Source organism: Mizuhopecten yessoensis, unplaced genomic scaffold (assembly GCF_002113885.1).
Source record: "Mizuhopecten yessoensis strain PY_sf001 unplaced genomic scaffold, ASM211388v2 scaffold5913, whole genome shotgun sequence".
Classification (NCBI taxonomy): Eukaryota; Metazoa; Mollusca; class Bivalvia; order Pectinida; family Pectinidae; genus Mizuhopecten; species Mizuhopecten yessoensis.
In genome coordinates this window covers 888,844-909,564 of record NW_018406286.1, presented here as the reverse complement: position 1 = coordinate 909,564, position 20,721 = coordinate 888,844, and the positions used below count along the sequence as shown (strand labels likewise).

At 35.8% G+C, this 20,721-nt stretch overlaps 1 protein-coding gene across 3 annotated transcripts in view; it reads right to left on the bottom strand.

Annotated features, from left to right (window-relative positions):
- Positions 1 to 14,745, bottom strand: part of LOC110451288 (phospholipid transfer protein C2CD2L-like) — a 115,119-nt gene extending 100,374 nt beyond the window's left edge. For 2 of the 3 annotated variants that reach the window (XM_021499216.1, XM_021499217.1), the window contains exon 1: positions 14,220 to 14,745. In XM_021499216.1, the coding sequence (XP_021354891.1) occupies positions 14,220 to 14,612 (393 nt within the window). In that variant the 5' untranslated portion in view covers positions 14,613 to 14,745. The remainder of the gene's footprint in view (positions 1 to 14,219) is intronic. The other variant, XM_021499218.1, reaches the window with a different exon arrangement.
- Positions 14,746 to 20,721: the final 5,976 nt, after the last annotated feature.

Sequence of the window (20,721 nt, the reverse complement as noted above, 5' to 3'; positions counted from 1 at the left end):
TTTTGTTGACCTTTGTCCATGGAAGGTCCCTGCAAAATTTCATTGAAATTGGTTCAGGGGTTTTGGAGAAGAAGTCGAAAATGTAAATTGTTTACGGACGGACGACGGACGACGACGGACAAAAGGCGATCGCAATAGGTCACTTGAGACTTTGTCTCAGGTGACCTAAAAACTAAACTAAGGGGAGGTAACCACATGTACTATAAATTACAGTGGAAGCACCATGTCACGCTACAGTGATGTATAATCACTGAATTAAGGGGAGGTAACCACATGTACTATATATTACAGTGGAATTATCTCAAGTTTTGCCTGCAGTGGGACAGGGATCTTTAAACCCAACTTGACTTTTCTTCATTGGATAAGTACTGTAGGTATCATGTAATACCTATTCTCAGCAATAAAATGATGGTCATTGATGGTCAATATGCAGATCAAGCAAGCTAGTTCTAGGTCATTTCAGTATGTTAACTTTTCAAAGTTATCAAAATCCGCTGAACGGCATTATTGCTATTAAATTTTACGTTTTATTTTATTAGTGGATCTTTTCCAAGAGTATTTAAATATCCAAAGCTCTAAAATGGTGATTTTTTAAGAAATTATTTTTTACTTTTTGGAGAAGCAGTCGAGCGTAGGAATCCAAAATATACAACAACCTGTGCAGGCTTTGGAAGTTATTGACCTGCACAAATGCATGTGACTTAGCTTGTTAATGTCACAAGGAAAACTATGGGGAAATCGTCTGATGTTTTATTTGGTTCTGTAGAACATTGCTGTTGGGGGCCGGGGAACCTATGAACACATATGTCTGATCACCAATGTGTCTGTAAATTTGTTACCTCTGGGAGTATAAAACATGTAATACTGCCGAGTAGTAATTCGTACAGACATATTTTATCTTGTTTCCGTTTTTGATCTACGTAGATGGTCTACTGTTGACTGTAAAAGTCTGCTTTTAAGTATTCATGTTTGTACTAAAAATCTTCAGACATTAACTATAGATATACCTTTTGTATATTTCAACCAGCGTAGAACGCCTACTGTTGAACGTATACATACTGCTGAATACTAAATATCTACAGACACCTGGTGCAGGGATCTTTAATATTACATGTCTTACCTCTGTAAGTCGCTGGTACAGGGATCCGGATCCATAACATTACATGTCTCACGTTTATAAAGTGTGGGTTAGAACTGTGATATTAATCACTGAAACAGCCAGCTAGACGTCTAGAGAGAGATGAGCCAAATGCTGTGAAATTCATCAGCCAAAATTCCCCTCAGCCATTTTTTTTTTAGATTTATACGAAAAGACAAATCCCATGATATTGACTGTCTAATTCAATATATCAGCATTGCTACAGGACTTCCTTTTGCTTCAGCTTATTCACAATCAAGGATCTTGTGTGATTGGTGATCCCTTGACCTTCCCTCTGATATTGGTGTGTAGTTATATATATTTATCAATAATATTTTACTAATTTTTAACAATTTTGATCCACTTTAAAACTCTTGAGCATCATATTTTTATCCGTGTCCATGATTCTGGATTTCATTTACCCACCAATCTAATTTATAAATTTCATCTTGTGATTTTTTTTGGCAGCTTTGAATAGTTTTACTCCTTCATTATTGATATACAGTGTAATTATCGTAATAACTTCAAGTCATCAATATTTGATTCAGAAATTTCTATCAATAACAGCCTTAGACACCTGCTTGCAGACTTCAGATTTGTCAGGAGTACTTGTGTTTATTTAATGCTTCCTTATACTCAATCAAACATGTAGCGGATATTTCCCAACAGTAATATGGGCCCATTGTCCCAGGCTATTATCTAGTAATAAGATTAATGATTGATGTCAATTGGGCAGATATTTCAAGATATTCCTCATTTTTCTTTCATTTTACCTTTTTGTAAGGGGAATAGAAGCAGCTTGTATAACTAGGCAAAAATATCACTGTATTGGCATTTTGACTACTGTTTACCAAAAACAATATATATGCCCAATTAAATTTTCACCCTTTACTGCTGAAGTCCTGTGTTATTTTTGACTTTCACATGTAATGACTATATATGGTATAATGTTTATTAACCCTTTCGCCACTGTAGACTGTAATGGACTCATCCAGATCAATGCAGGGTAGAGTCTACTCATGTTACATAGGGATGAAAGGGTCAATATTCTCTGTCATGATAAATTTGCTCTCATTTACAGCTGGTGGAGAAGGCAAAACTTAAACTGCAGCGAAAATTTCCTGGTAAACAGTAGTTTGTCAGTGACAGTACCAGTAGTTTGAATAAGTACCGGTGTTACACCGGTATAGGGAAATGCAATTGTACTATATGTATAAGGAAATAGCTGCTCCATGTTTCAATTGATACAAACTTAAATCAAATTTTACTTCCCCTTTGTAGTAATTGTTCCATTGTTTAATTTCCGTCTATTCAATCGTGGTGCCCCTGAATTTTTATTTCCCTAAATTTCTTTAAATAGAGTCCAAGGCACGGTTTCATCCATATAGCCACGAACGGATACAATAATGATCATCCATTGTTGTAATATTCTTTGTTACTCTGTCAAAACTCAGAAGCTTTTTAAAAATTAATATATCAATTTATTTTATAATAATTATGAAGCTAGGTGTTTCAATTTATATCAATCACTCTTGTTGGCCGTGATGTTTATAACAGGGGGTCCTAATGTGGGAGGAAACCAGAGTACCCGAAGAAAACCCATGTGGATGGGTGACCCGGCCTATCCATACCAAAGACATTGAACACATGGGAATATTCCATAGGAGAATCCCCCAGGTATTGTGGAGTTCAGTGTGCAACTTTTCGCTTCATTTTCAATGGAAACGGTATCAATGTAATATTCCTTTTTTATTGTACCTGGTAATACTAGAAAATGTCTGTAAGACTGAAGATAGGAAATACCTCCCCACTGACACCCATAAATCTCCAACAACCACGAATCACAAACACCCACAAACCACCAATCACAAACACCCACGAATCAAAACACCCACGAATCACAAACACCCACAAACATCCACGAATCACAAACACCTCAAAACCCCTATCCCCAAACTATGAATTAAAAAATATTGTCGAACTGTTTAAATCATAAGGGAGAACCAGAATTTTTGCTGGGGTTATACAGTAAAGGTACAGACAAAACTGTGTGCACTTCTGGGGATTTATGCAAATGTTTACAGGTTTTTTTTGGTTACCGTTTAACCCAAAAATAATCCTGGTTATATTCCTTAAATGAAGTTAAGTTACCTTAGCTCATAACAATTGGATAATATTGATTTCATCAAAATGTCAAAAACATAATTTTATGGATATTGGAAATATGGTTTTAATTTCCATTATCAAGATTTGTATAAGGTGCGGAAACTTAAGAACTGATCTTCTTCAACTCTTAGATCAGCTTTCATTTCCAGTGATATTGATTTTAGTTTTCAAGTCAGAAAATAAAACCTGTCAGACGAAAACGACTTCGTAATCATTAGAACTGTTGCAGGAATACATTCTCAGAATTATGTAACTGCGCCCCCAAAGATACAACTATTTACAACCAAGGTCCAGGTATCCACTTGCCAATGCTTGAAACAAGGGTTGGTTACAGACACCTCTGTAATAGGAGACAGAAAAAAAGCGCGGCTAGAACAGGGTTTGAACCAAGGATAATCAGAACTCTAGACAGAAGCTCTACCAATTGAGCTATATATAGCTACCTGGTCGCCGACGATCGACCCAGTCCACTTTCGCTACAATTATATTATCTTACTTCAGAATAACCTGTAAAAGCCTTATGGCAGACACAATACACAACTTAATGGAATCAAATTAGCTTAGAAGTTTTTTTTATAGCTTNGGGGGGGGGCATAATCAACCATTTCTTTATACATCAGAAAAATAGGCTTATTGTGAAATAATGTTATTTCCAATTTGTGATAAAACTATGGAAAAGCAATCTTACAAATTACATTTTTTTGCAAATCAAATGAATACATCATCTTTAACAGACGAGCACTCCAATTGATTCACAATTACACACAAAGTGCTGGATACATTGTCAATAAAGTATATTTTATATAGTCACCAAGGGGAAGATACATGTATGTATATATATATATGAAAAATTGAGAAAGATCCCTCCAGGACTTCCTGAGAAAAAGCGAAAACAAACTTCTGCTGTCAAAATCAAAGATTTTGTTTATCTGAATAGTCTCAAAAGTAAATATGCACAACTAGGGATCGAACTAAGGGGAACTTACAGATCAAAATTGAGAAAGATCTCTCCAGCACGTTCTGAAAAATAGCGATAACAAGAATTGTTTAAGGCCAGACCATGGACGACCAGCAATTTGATCAGATGGTAGGCTAAAAATTAAACTATCAACACATTTTATCATAGTGAACTTGGCACATAATTTGTAGTTTATGTCTTTTTGACTCCTGTGTATTTTATGGTAACTTGAAGACAGATGAGGAGAAACAGATTACACACCTGACATTTCTATCTCAGCCAGCACCTGCTGAGGAACCTACTGGTGTTGTCATCACTCACCCGGCAAACAACGGCCAACAACGCTCAATGCCTGGCTAGTTTCACAGCAGTTATTTACACCAACAGGGATACAATTTTCAGACATAATATGCTTAAAGACTTACAGCTAAACTTCCATGAAGTACAGACTAACAACCAAACTTCCATGAAGTAAAGACTTACAGCCAAACCTTCCATGAAGTACAGACTTACAGCCCAACCTTCCATGAAGTACAGACTTACAGCTAAACTTCCATGAAGTACAGACTTACAGCCAAACCTTCCATGAAGTACAGACTTACAGCCAAACCTTCCATGAAGTACAGACTTACAGCGTAACATCCATGAAGTACAGACTTACAGCACAACCCCCATGAAGTACAGTCTTACAGCACAACTTCCATGAAGTACAGACTTACAGCACAACTGACATGAAGTACAGACTTACAGCTAAACTTCCATGAAGTACAGACTAACAACCAAACTTCCATGAAGTGCAGACTTACAGCCAAACCTTCCATGAAGTACAGACTTACACCCCAACCTTCCATGAAGTACAGACTTACAGCTAAACTTCTATGAAGTACAGACTAACAACCAAACTTCCATGAAGTACAGACTTACAGCCAAACCTTCCATGAAGTACAGACTTACAACCCGACCATCCATGAAGTACAGACTTACAGCTAAACTTCCATGAAGTACAGACTAACAACCAAACTTCCATGAAGTGCAGACTTACAGCCAAACCTTCCATGAAGTACAGACTTACAGCACAACAACCATGAAGTACAGACTTACAGCACAACATCCATGAAGTACAGTCTTACAGCACAACTTCCATGAAGTACAGACTTACAGCACAACCAACATGAAGTACAGATAACAACCAAACTTCCATGAAGTGCAGGACTAACAACCAAACTTCCATGAAGTACAGACTTACAACCAAACCTTCCATGAAGTACAGACTTACAGCCCAACCTTCCATGAAGTACAGACTTACACCCCAACCTTCCATGAAGTTCAGACTAACAGCTAAACTTCCATGAAGTACAGACTAACAACCAAACTTCCATGAAGTACAGACTTACAACCAAACCTTCCATGAAGTACAGACTTACAGCCCAACCTTCCATGAAGTACAGACTTACAGCTAAAATTCCATGAAATACAGACTTACAGCAAAACTTCCATGAAGTACAAACTTACAGCACAATGAAGTACAGACTTACAGCACAACTTCCATGAAGTACAGACTTACAGCTAAACTTCCATGAAGTACAGACTTACAGCCAAACCTTCCATGAAGTACAGACTTACAGCACAACATCCATGAAGTACAGACTTACAGCACAACCTCCATGAAGTACAGACTTACAGCACAACTTCCATGAAGTACAGACTTACAGCACAACTTCCATGAAGTACAGACTTACAGCTAAACTTCCATGAAGTACAGACTTACAACCAAACCTTCCATGAAGTACAGACTTATAGCCCAACTTCCATGAAGTACAGACTTACAGCACAACTGCCATGAAGTACAGACTTACAGCTAAACTTCCATGAAGTACAGACTTACAACCAAACCTTCCATGAAGTACAGACTTATAGCCCAACTTCCATGAAGTACAGACTTACAGCACAACTGCCATGAAGTACAGATTTACAACCCAACTTCCATGAAGTACAGACTTACAGCACACCTTCCATGAAGTACATATTTACAGCACAATGAAGTACAGACTTACAGCACAACTTCCATGAAGTACAGACTTACAGCCCAACTGACATTAAGTACAGATTTACAGCACAACTGCCATGAAGTACAGATTTACAGCACAATGAAGTACAGACTTACACCCCAAACTTCCATGAAGTACAGACTTACAGACCAACATCAGTGAAGCACATATTTACAGACTATAAAAAAGAATACATTTCCTGTAACAGGAATGAAAAATGTTTTGTTAATATTTTGTGTACTTTAATTCTTCTTTATTATATTTTTTTCATAAAAGTTTGAAAAGGTATACATGCATTTCTATTCAAAAATGATTTGTCAAAGCTGTAGCCCCAGAAATAAATGTTTCCAATCCATAGCTACAGTTTTTGTAGTGGTGCAAGAATCCTTAAAAAACAAGAAATGTGTTTTACTTAAATTTAGGATTTTTCAATTTACAACTTGAAGGTTTATAACTATTCTAATTCTTATCTTAAAGTATTTTCATGATAATATTACCAGATATTATATATTTTCTCGGCCCGTAAAGTCACTGATGTGGCATCATAGATCATTGTGGTATCTGTTCTATTTAACAAAACTTAACACGTCATTTTTACGATATATTTTTCTGATGAAATTTTTCCATTGTCATGCAATCTGTGGCCTCTGTACACATGAGCTGCCCTGGTCACATCTGGTCCAGATAACTACTACTTTAAATAAAAAAACTATACATCCCTGAAAAGGATTTGCGATTTTGAATCAATGGAGTTTAATTCAGTGATCAAATTAAACTGCAGTTAGACATATGCTGAGGGTAGATATATAAATAAATATAAATATACAGCATTTTATATAGCGCCCTATCTAGCTAACATAAGCCACTCTAAAGCGCTTTACAGTACATAGATATGCAATTTAATACAATGAATACAATTAGCATATACATTAATCAATACAATTTTGAGGAATTTGCAGGAGCTGCCTTATATTATCAGGCGCTAACTACTAGTCCCATATATACCAACTCATGATCAGGCTAGCACAGATACTGCAACATCCACCCCAGACCATTTTATACTCCACCTGGGTGTTAGAGTTGTGTGGGCAGGAGAAAACTACGTTCTCCGAATATTCCATGCGTAGGATGACTACGGGGATCGAACCCCGGCCGTCTGCTTGAAAGGCCGGAGTGTTAACCACTCGACCAATCCGCCCATTTAGACTCAACCAAGTTTTAAGTGATCCTATTTAGTAAGATGGACTCAAAACAAAAAGACAGACATCACCTTACACTATAGAGTGACTTCCACTATTATTTAAACATATCTTCTTGCCATATAATGCAACTAGATTGGGCACAAGTTATACAACTTATATAAAGCCCTTTCCATAAAAATGTACACTATAAATATAAGGCCAAAAAAATGTCGCTTGTTTCTGGTTACCTTATCTGCCCTTTTTTTAGTTTGTACTCTAAAAGTTTTTTGTCAATTTTCAAGGAAGAACTGTGAAGTCCAGATTAATCCCCTTTATTAACCTGATCAATAAAACTGGAAAATATTATTTATTACCTGCCTACCATTTTTTTTTTTTAAAGAAAATCATATTGTTTTTTTGCCCTAAAGATTAATAAATGTTTTATTTGGAAAATCCATTAAAAAAATTGTTAAAATTCATTGAATTCATTACTATATGAAACAATCAAACTCTGTCATGGTTTGAAAACTTGAATTTATAGCAACTGTTGTTGCTGGAAAACTAAGGGGTTTTAAACAACGCAATAACACATTAACCCTATTAGCACCAATGCTTGATATAGGAAGTGTGTGGCATCAGGTACATTGTAGGTGTTAATTGAGGCACTGAATCAAAAGATTACCAACAAAAATACAGATGTGTTGGTGTTAAAAGCTGCGCACTTGTGAAAAATATCAAAATATTGGCCACACTCGTGAAATATATTTGTAATCACTGAAAACACCATTACATATTCTGTATATATTTGTAAAAAATATGTATAAAACTATAATTCAATTTAGACAAAATAGTTGTATGAAAATTCCATGAACTTATATATTATACAGATTGTTGAAATTGAAAATTGAAAAGATTGCATTTCATTAAGATATATATGTACACAATTAATTAAAATTAACATTAAACCATAGACATGTACACTAATCAAGACTCAAAGATGGCTGCTCAATATATCGATATATCAACATTATTTGCCATCAATATACCGATGCATTTATTCTCATCAATGACTGCTCTACATCAAGCACATCTACAAAAGATACTGTAACCAGGGTAGGTTGGTATCTAAATCCCCTCCTGATAGGAAATATTCTTGACCCACCACATCCCGCTAATCTATATAAGACTACACTGAGCTGTGCTACAGTGTTTGTTAATGGGGATAACACACCCTGTAACAGCTGTCCCTCTCACCTTGTCAACCATCAATGTTTTCCTTTACTGTACCATGTGTACATGTACTTATGACCTTCAAAGCTAGCTGATTAGTTCCCATTTCCACTACCTTGCCTTTATAGCTAGCCATCAGTGACCACTAGCTACCAGTAAATGTCTATAACAGTCAATAGCCAATTGGTCCTTATTACCACTACCTCACCTTCAAAGCTAGCCAATTAGTCCCTATTGCCACTACCTCACCTTCAAAGCTAGCCAATTAGTCTATGTTACCACTACCTTGCCTTCAAAGCTAGCCAATTAGTCCCTATTGCCACTACCTCACCTTCAAAGCTAGCCAATATGTCTATGTTACCACTACCTTGCCTTTAGAGTAAGCCATCAGACAACTAACACTAAATGTCTACAACCTTCAATAGTCAATTAGTCCCTATTACCACTACCTTGCCTTTATAGCTAGCCATCATACATCACTACCAATAAATGTCTACAACCTTCAATAGCCAATTATTCCCATTTCCACTACCTTGCCTTTATAGCTAGCCATCAGAGACCCCTACCAGTAAATGTCTACAACTTTCATTAGCCAATTAGTTGATATTACCAGTACCTTGCCTTCAAAACTAGCCAATTATTCCCTATTACCAGTACTTTGCCTTTATAGCTAGCCATCAACCACCAATACCACTAATGACTACCACTTCAATAGCCAATTAGTCCATGTTACCACCACCTTGCCTTTATAGCTAGCCATCAACCAACACTACCACTAATGACTACCACTTCAATAGCCAATTAGTCCATGTTACCACTACCTTGCCTTTATAGCTACCCATCAACCAACACTACCACTAATGACTACCATTTCAATAGCCAATTAGTCCCTATTACCACTACCTTGCCTTCAAAGCTAGCCAATTAGTCCCTATTACCACTACCTTGCTTTCAAAGCTAGCCAATTAGTCCCTGTTACCACTACCTTGCCTTCAAAGCTAGCCAATTAGTCCCTTTTACCACTACCTTGCCTTCAAAGCTAGCCAATTAGTCCCTATTACCACTACCTTGCCTTCAAAGCTAGCCAATTAGTCCCTATAACCACTACCTTGCCTTCAAAGCTAGCCAATTAGTACCTATTACCACTATATATAGCTACCTCACCTTCAATGTATGTTTTCTGTTGCTAAATTGAACAGGATTTTTTCATGGTAATGCTAAAATAGTTAACTTTGTATACCATTGTAAACATTGCAGTATATATATGTATGTATTCATTTCATGTACTCTATATTACATACATATATGCACACTTAAAATCATTCAGGTGTTTTCAGTGCTACAGTATAAATAGACCACAGCCACCATACACAGTAATCTCTATAGAAATAGTAATTCAATTATGCTCAATAACCCGTAACTTATATACATATCTTTGAGGTGACAAAAGGTAATTATGTTGGAAGTCTATGAATACAGATAAGATTTCTATCTTTATAAACCTAATCGTCTGTTCTGATTCAATGTGCAACAGTCAAATCTACAATGTATATTTGTATGGATCAATCCACGCACCGCTAATAGTATCTTCCTCTAATGTTTGCACTCCATTGTCACAATGACCTGGCTTTACTACCTACATGTACAGTGTATATTTTATAATTGTTTAAAACCCTGTTCCCAATTTAGCAAAAGATTATTTTATCATTTTAATGGTGACCAAAGGCTCTTAAAAATTATACATTTTGGAAAACATAGTGAATACACTATTTTATATATATTATAACAACTCTTAAATATTGTCTTTACTTCCAAACTCAGTATATATCTCATATTTAAACATTTTATGTTTCATACAAGTTTAAAATAACCAGCTTTGAAATTTCAAAATAACAACACACTATATTATATATATATATTTATATACTCATTGTTACCTTTAGAAGAGAACTAATATAGGCTATGCCTGTTGTTCACTCCTTTTTCTAAATGAAATAAAATTTGTTGAAATTGAAATTGAAATGGTGACCATAAAGCTAGCCCATAAGCTTTTATTTGTTTCTTAATCAACCTTCCATCTCTCAAAACCCAACTGGTAAACTGTACGAGTCTTACTGATGGTAAATGATGTTTTGACACTTCGGCCACTTTCGTTTATCGTGATCCTAACAGTTGGACCAGATCTTGAGTTGTTTGTTTATGAAATAAAGTCGGACCTAGTAATTAGATGCTGCTTTCAAGCGAGCCTTGACAAAGCCTCTCAAGGCCTGCATAAACATTTGCAGGTCTGCAAGGATTTAAATCCGAAAAATGTTAAATATTAAAAACAGACAAACAGGTTGTTCTGCATAAACAAACAGGTTCTTCATTACGGTGACTTGGGATTTACTCGCTACAATATTTTGCTTGAATCATTCAAGTTAGTGTGAGATTATTAGAAGACTTTTGCAATTTTTAAATCTGTTATCTAAATATGATTTCAACATTTTTTACTCCAAAGTTGAGTTGGAAGAATTTGGTAATTATTCAGTTTCCAATCATATAGACCCAAATATGTTTTATGTTACATTATAGGGAAGGTCTGATGATATATATATCTCAACCTGATTGTTCGGGCGTCAGTGTATCTGAAAGTACTTATGCATACCAAACTGTAGTAAAAATAATATGGAGAACTCAAAATATTTCACAGCAATCTTCCTTTACATTCCTACAGTGTGCACTTAGTGGCATCACCATTGCTTGCTTGAGAGCTGAATAACAAGCACTAACACTGTCTGGTAGGTTTTTATATCCCCACATAAATCTATGTAATGTCTTAAAACTTGTTTGTAATTTCTCCGATCCCGACAATCTAAAAGCGTAAAATGTCAGAGTTTAGTCTGAATTATTTTGTGCAAAAAGGAAAAAGCAGCTTGCATTCTGTTGATTACAAAGTGAAACATTTGAAGGTCACAGTGAAAAAAACAGCATTTTACACTTCCAAAATACAGAGTCACATTTCACTAGAATTCCACAGTCCCAACCCCCAGGGCTAGTAGATTTTATGTCAGAGCTACTGAAATATTCAATATTAATATTTACTTTTATAATACAGCATGACTGCTAGTAGTTTTGAAAAATTCTGTTTTCTGGCAGCCCCGCTATTTCTCAAAATTTGAAACAGTACATCACTGAATATCCTGTATATATATATATATATATATATATATCATATTTTCCCGAGGGTTGAGATTCCCCATCTTAGATCAAGGGGGCGACTGCTTCTTTTCTCTTACCCTGTTAACGTTGGCCCTGTCATATACATGTATGTACATGGTACAATATTGACTTTACAAGCTCAATGCAATGTTGCAATGACAGGCCATTAATGTTTGTTTCATAATACTTTCCAGCAAATTAGAGTTATCTTCCATGATTTGTTTTTGTTGNCTACCCCTCCCCCCTCCCCCCGTTTTACCCTAGGTAAGACAGAGATATCCTTCCCTGACTAGAGGTGATGAAATTGGGGAGAAAAGGACATCTCACATGATGAAAAGTGAGGATACACCAGTCCAGGGTAAGAGAATAAACCTTGTTTATTTAGAAGATTTCACAAATGATTCTTCTCAAAAAATTACCAACAGCTGAATATACCATCATCTAATTTATTGCACATCTGACTTGACCAAACGCTTAACGACACAGCTGTCACTTTACTCACACCTCTTTGGTTCACTCCGGGGAGGGGGAGGGATACATATACCTCCCAGGGATATGTGGTCAAGTTCTCCCCAAGAAAACTGATTTCTACAACATCTCCAGGGTGATTGCCGATGCCTTGATGACTGATTTTTTCATTTGATTAAACAAAAACAAAACAAAATCTGTGTAATTATATATCAACATTTTGTGTGCTCCACAAAAATAAAACTTTTATAACTATATTTCATCAAATATATCTTAGAGCTTCAGGACGGGTGCAATCTGAGTAGATGAAGGAAATTTGATTTCACTTCCAAATTTTGCTCCTGTAAAAGTCATTATTCGTTTTATTATTCAAGTTGTCACTATATTACCTATAAGTCCTGTATCAATAATACACTTGGCAAACAGACTCTTGTAAGTGTAAGCCCAAGCTTTCCTCTTCTTGAACATTTTGCCCCTTCAACAGGGCAGGAACATCCATTGATAAACAAAATTGCTTGGTGCAGAACATTGCATAATAGCAACATGTGAAAATAACCACCTGGACCAAATTTCAATATGGGCCCCAGTACCCTTTTGATTATGACGTCACCTATTAATTGCTTTGCATCAGCATCTTCCATTAAGTAAACTCATGATTCATGGCACTTTTTCCCTGATCAGCAACAGGAATCATGTAATTTCCCCCAAAAAAAATTATGATATGAATGTTAGTGGTGAGGCTATCAGTGGTCATATAAACCCAGTTTTGTTTCGAAATAAGCAAAAAAGTTGTAATTAATGGGCTCTATTTTTTTTAACCCTTTCACCACTGTAGACCATAATGGACCCCTCCATATCAATGCATGGTAGAGTCTACTAAAGTTACATAGGGGTGAAAATGCTAGCATTGCCATTGGCTATGAGAGAATACTCAAGGTTGAAACCTAAGTGACTGCTGATTATCATGTTTATCTCACTTTCAAATTGTAAAAATTTAAAGACTCTAGTGTTTTTTATGTAATAGGTGAGGGAAAATGCACAGCCAGACTGAGATTCAAACCCAGGCCCTCAGAACTCCAGACAGATGCTCTAGCCAACTGAGCTACACCAGGCCAGTTCCTCTACATTTCTCCCTCCTTTAATAAAGTCTTTGACCTCAAAAACACATGATACACCTATATAGTTGGTATATTTCAATTTATGCCAAATTAAGTTTAGCAGGAGAAGTGACCAGCCAGACCGTGATTTGAACACAGGCCTCGGCCAAACGCTAGATGGATGCTAGAGCTAATTCAGCTACCTGATTGCCGGCGATCGACCCAGAACAGCTCCATTTTATACAATTTGAAAATATTAATTAACTAAACTCTGGTAAGATGGACATGATATAATTGGCAACATATCTTATTTTATCATATATATACATGTAGCACATCAACATTCATTATGGGGTTTAACTGTAATATATATCTCACAAGGCCCTGGTAAAGGACAGGAACAGGGCAATGGTGCAGACGAGAATTTGAACCCACAGAAATGTAAAGATATATGTGGGTCATGGGTGACTGACTTATTATCCAAACAAATTGCCCCCCATTGTTTACATTGACCTGACAGACTGACACTGCTAGTATAGGTAGTAATGGTACATTTGTTTGCCTCAAAAATGTGTTGTCAACACCAATAGCTATTCATGTGTGATTCAATACTGTCACACGGGTATTTTCCGAATCTATATGCACGTGAAATATAGAATGACAGTTGGGTGACATTGACAAGAATAATGAAGGTTTTAATTATTGAACTGTTCCACTTAAAACTACACTTACCCCTAACTTCACACTCTGATCGTTCAATGACTTCACCCACACATCAACAAAGTCCGGAAATTTATCGTAGTGGAGATAGAACCAGTTGAGTGCCGAGTTCAGCCACTGACACGATTCCGCACCTCCGGTTCCTGCTATTACTTTTGGCCCAGTCGCCCCCTCCTTGGTCCGTATAACAAAATCTCCACGGGGCTGGAGGGGGCCGAAAAAGGTCAGTACCGAATTGACCACCACAACAACTAGGGCTGCCCATCCTATCCATCCAATCAACAGAAAATCCAGTAGGTGGTCATCCCAGTCAAGCCAGGCCGTGATGTTTTCGCTTGCGGCAGCCATTTTGTCGAAAGTCTCACCGAGCCGGTACCAAATTAACTTGAATGTGATATGTGCCATACGGCTAACCAATCAGAGGCGGCACCATGTAAACCGATCTCCCCTCTGCCTGTTTTCTCTCCCATATACTGCCTTGCGTTGAGTCCAACGCAGCCACTCAGAAGCACGAAGAACAGAGCTGCATATTTGCTACTCAGCTCAAAATCTCTGCAGAGGGTATATCCCAGTTATGTATATTACGTCACTAAAGGGGTGTCCTCGTCCAATTGACAGTAGGGGGACACACCGACTATGTCAAAACGAGGCAGGGGAATTTCCCAGATCGATTTGAAAGTTTATTTTTAGATTTTTAAATAAAACTTTTTTTTTCAGGTATTAAGCGACAGTCGTGTATCTATATGACGATTACATTGTTCAATTCGGAAAAGATATCTATGGACAAAATATCAACATTTTTCAATATTGGATTGAAATTATTGATTTCGTGACGTAGCGACAGATAGAATCTATCACAGCAGCTTGTTTAATTAAAGATGATGTATCTACACAGATCTACGGATGCAATGCAATGTGTTTTGTTTTAAATTTGCAATTGTTCCAGCAAAAATAAAACTGCAGTTTAAAATTTCAAAATAAATGAATTACTATATTTATGTAATCGAAAAAGTGTGTTGCATAGAAATAAGCATACTATTAGTTTTTATCTTGAATTTTAAATATATTAACAATTAATAAATGAACATTTGTCAATCTCTGATCCACAATCACGTGTACGAGTTAATTAATGCAGATCCGAGGGGGATCCGAGTGCTGATGTAATAATACATATGGGAAAAAAGGATTTTTTTTTATATAACCACGGAATTAGATTGCAATCTAAGTCCGTGATATAACAACCATTCCTTACATTTTTTTAGATATTAATTTCTATTGATGGCCCGGATGGAATCTCACGTCCGATCGGGAAAACGATCCCCTGCCGTCTGAGGAAAGGCGAGTGCGCGAGTGTCCTTGGTTCGAATCCATGTCTGACCTGATTTTGTTCCTCTCCTGTCACATTGGGCACCCAAAATGACCACGGAAGGTGGTATAGCTAATTTAGGGTCTCGTGTTTCGCACTTTCCCGCTCCGGTTACGTTTGGCGCCCAACAAAATATAACCACCAGTGGCGGATCCAGAGACCTACACATGTATCTGGGGGGGTTTCCAAATTTTCAGGGGGGGGGTTTCCATTTGTGGAAATTGGTGAAAATACATGATTTTTAAAGAAAATTATCAGACTTGGGGGATTTCCTGAAGCCCAAAAAAACCCTCTGGATCCGCCACTGACCACGGAAGGCGGTACAGCTACAGGAATAGCTAGGGTCACGTGTGTCTTTGGGGGTCGAAGACTTTGTTTAATGAGCAAGGAAGATCGCGGAACTGGATTTAATTAGTTCAACTGGCAGAGCGTCCGTCTTGAGTACGAAGGGTCACGGGTCGAATCTTAGTCTGGTCGCTGCGATTTTTTCCGTTTCTAGACACCCATATAATTAAATTTCCTCTGCATCTTCCAATTTCAAACCAAAAAGAAAGCAATGCGTGTTGTTAGAATATAGCCCCGTTTCCTTAGATGACAATTATCGCGACCAGACACATATATACTTCTTAATGGCTTGATGTCGTGACGTCACCGATCCGATTGTGACCACCCTGATTTCCAGGATCTTTACGAACTGACGTTAGGAGAACAAAATAATTAAATGAAACATAACTACATATGGATTGTGAACGTGCGATACTGCTAACTTTGCAAAATCCAAACCCCATACCGAACCATATATCCCCNCCCCCCCCTACACACGCGCTATATTAGCCTGGCATGTTCCATATCTACCCGGCACGCGCTATATCAATATTTTTTCCGGTTCAACACAGAAAAAAAGCTTGAAATATACACGCCTCAACTACACTCGATCTGTACTATAGTAGATTACTTGATTTTGCTTTCACAAAACATTAACAATGCGTTGTATATGATAAAAATGTTATAATATGACCAAATACTATCCCATAACACGGACTTTGATAGCAATAATAATCTAAGTTCGTGCCCATAATAGCCCTTGACTAATATCAGCCCTCGGGTTGATAAGAATGTTTCGGCCGCGGGTTGACATGGGACAGGGTATGGAAAAGGTAATATAATAACCTCTATGTCATTTTGTAAATACCCAATGTACCTGTGTTGAAGGATAACTGTTTATTCAAACTGAGCATATTTAAACTTTGTTTTTGAAATGTAGTGGATAAATAATGTAAAAGGACTATGTATAAGCGCGCTAACATCCGGGCCAAAAATATTGATATTAGTATAAGTTGTAAAAAAAATGTTTCATAATTGATAAATATATAAAGTTTATATAATAAGTACCTTACTACTTTTTCCTCAATCATCCCAGTAAAATGTCTTTTGTTATTGTATATATGTTAATTGATTTGAATAAAATATGGTTTAAAACAAAATTGATAGTGTCACGAGACTGCACCTTATGACTGCCGGTGGTATTTGGTTAGAACGTCTGTTTAAAGTTTGGAAATTCCTGGTTCTAATCCCGGTCTGCCCCCCATGCTGTTTTCATGTTTGGCCTATTTTTGACTGATTCATTTTTTCCAATAAAATTCCAGGTAGACGATTTTATGACAGTATTGAAAGTAATTGTAATATATACCATTTATTATGTTTGCAAGGTCAAAATGCTGATATGTTCGCATTGAGGTTCCAAAGAGTTGGGATTTTTTGAATTTATTTATTAACTTATTTACCTATCTATAAACTGTTTTTAATGTTTACTTTTCTATACTTAATGTTTCACACTAAAACACCCAAGTTGAGTTTTAATACACGTGTTTAAGTTAACTATATTTTCTCAGGATGGTGATGTCATGAAGTCCGCGAGGGACCAAACACTAGTATGGAAGTCAAACCATTTTAGTCGCCTGTTTTGTACCCAACAGTGTTTCAAGTATTCTTCGATCAAACGAACGTTTCCCCTTGCTTAACTACATGTACGGAGTCTATCACTATATTTTATTCTGAAGCAATAATCAGGTCCTAACGCATTCACTTCGGATCGCGTGACGGCGTTATAAACTTCAGTCTCTATAATAAATGCATACCATTATTATTATTACCACCAGAGATTTTACTGAAACATTTTCAAAACAATAATTTTGAAATGTGCAATTTTAAAACGAATTGTTATATTTGTTACAGATATCAAATCTCTTTTCGTAACAGGTAATACCCCTACAACTCATTCTAACCTACTTATGGTCTGTTTAAAAAATGTAACCAACAATAATCACTTTTACTTTTAAGTTGACAATTGTCTTTCACTCTTTCGTTCGTTTGATGTAATTTCCTTGAACATGTTTGGTCTACTTTTTCCCTAATGACCTCTTTTGTGTTAATGGGCTGTTAGGAATCAAACAATAATAATAAGAACGAATTGTACACACAAAATTTCCATTTCATTTCAGATCGTCAGCTTGGTATGGTCGTGTATGACTGTTAGAGTTATCTCCCTTGCCTCGTGATATAATGAGCGACTCAAAAAGACTCGGGTTTAATCTTATTCGAATAGAACGGCATGGTACCATCTGTAAACACGAAGCTTGTAAAAAAAAGAGTCGCAGACTTGTTTCTATTTTAAAGCTGAGTAAATGTATTAAAAAAAATTGTTTGCTTGTTTGTGTAGGGCCATGGTGATTGATTTATTTCAAATTTATCTTTTAAACAAACATGTGTGTAGCAAAGATAAAATCAGATAAAAAGGAATATTTCTAAAAGCATTCGCATGATATTTGTAAATAATTAAAATAAGAAGGGGTTAAAATAATAACAGAGATAATGAATAGATTATATTGAATATGTGATATATATGACGTCAAAGAGGTTAAGGTGGGTTAAAAGACATCAGAGTCTATAAAATAGGCCGGTGCCTTTCAAATAGTTAAATAATGCCTTCGAGTCCACAGAACTGAAAAGAGATTTTGTATTCGGGACTCGAAAGTTATTATCACGAATGTGTTTAAAACCAGAACATTCTATTAAAACCTGTTGTTCCACTGTAAATTGAGTGTCACGTGCGTGGCATGTTAATAAACAATATAATTAGCAAATTGCATAACGAATTTAAGAAAATTTATTCAAGAAAATGTTTTCATTATTTGTAAATTAACATAGAATCGAATGACAAAATAACGTAACGCGAAAGACTTGCGGCACAGTATATATTTAAATGATTTAACGATATTTCTTCATTAAGTCAAACGAAATATTTATATCTCAGATAATTAGGATAAATGGGATATACATATGACTGTTGTTTTTAAGATACATTATATAAATTGATAGAAAAAAATCTCGATACGTTTATGACAGGTCTCCTAAAGTATATGAGATATCTGTTTCGGTATTCAATAATAAGTTGGCTTGCCATAGAAAGTATCAACATCAAAATGATACGCGAACACAGAATGGCGAAGACTGGTTTCCCAAACACTAGCACAAATAACACACAGTCGCGTAAATCTAAATGATATAGTTTAAACAAGTATCGTGGAAAATTTGATAAAAAGTTATAATACGAGTGCCGAGGAAGGGTGAACAAAATATTATTCACGGCTAAAAGTAGCAGAAAAAAACGCAACATATTGAAAAATAATTTCCCATTTTTAATAACAACAAGATACCTTACGACCATTACCATAATGTATATAAACACTGTTTTTATTGTATAAGCTACTATTTATGATCGATTAATATAGACACCTTTCCCCATCTACGCATGCCCCATAATTACATTACTCATGAAATCGTATATAAAATATATATAAGCTATTTTACAACAATTATGAAAATAAATTTATCAACTTATATTAGCCACTCTTGTTGGCTTGGACGGTTAAGCGCGCAGGGTGTTTTGTTGTTGTACCGCAGATTGAAAATATACATTTATTATTTTTGAATACCTTATTGGGTGTCAGGAAAACAGTAAACAATGCCATGGTGTATTTTGAACTTGGTCGTTACCCTTTGCATATACAGCGTAGGATTGCTATTGTTAAGTACTGGCTGCAAATATTAAAGACTGGTAACTGTATTTTGAGGGCCTGTTACGATGAACTTTTAGAGCTTTATAACAGGAAATCAAATTGGGTTTATCATCTGAGACGTGATTTGTGTACGTTGGGTTTTGGAGATGTGTGGTTGGCACAAAGTGTACCAAATAAGAACTATTTTTTATTATTATATATACAACGCATTAAGGATACTTTTATTCAGGAAATGAGAAACATAATCGAGACATCTTCAAAATGTTTGTTGTATAAACACATTGTTGACCGTTTTTATCTAAAATGGTATTTAACAAAACCGCTATTTTGAAAAAATAAATGTATTCTTGCGAAATATAGATTGCAAGCACATAACCTTAATATAGAGACAGGAAGATATAATGCAGTGCCTTGAAACCAGAGATTGTGCTTGGAGATGTCGAGGATGAGTTTCATTTAATTCTGATGTGTCCTGTATTGTTAAAATTAAGAGTATCGTATATCAAGCTATATTATCGTATTCGTCCTTCTGTGTTTAAATTAGTAGAGCTACTGAGTAGCAAAAAATTTAAACTTATTAGAAATTTAAGTAAGTACTTGATTCAAGCAACTGTTAAGAGAAGTCGTATAGTATGATATATAAGCTGTATCAACATCTCACTATACCCATTTTGTTACTGTATAATGTGATTGAGATCTATGTCCTTTACTTCACAAAGAGTTATAATCTCATTTCATTATGTAATATATAGTAATCGTTCAACCTCATGTTAAGGTTGTATGATTGACTTTGAAGTTTTGTTATTTCCTAGAAATTTGGTTAGCTTAAGGCTTTATTTGTATCATTTCATAAACAACTAAATTATGCTTCATAAGAGTCCCCTAAGTTACCTTAGGAAAAACTTAAAGTTTTCTCCAACTTAATTATAACTATTTCATGAATTTGTAATTGTTATGTATGGAATTGAATCTATTGCATATGTTTTCCGCCATTGTACAAGATATTTGTAAAGTATTTATCAATATGTATATTTCTGTACGTCTATATGCAATGTGCATTTGGTAATAA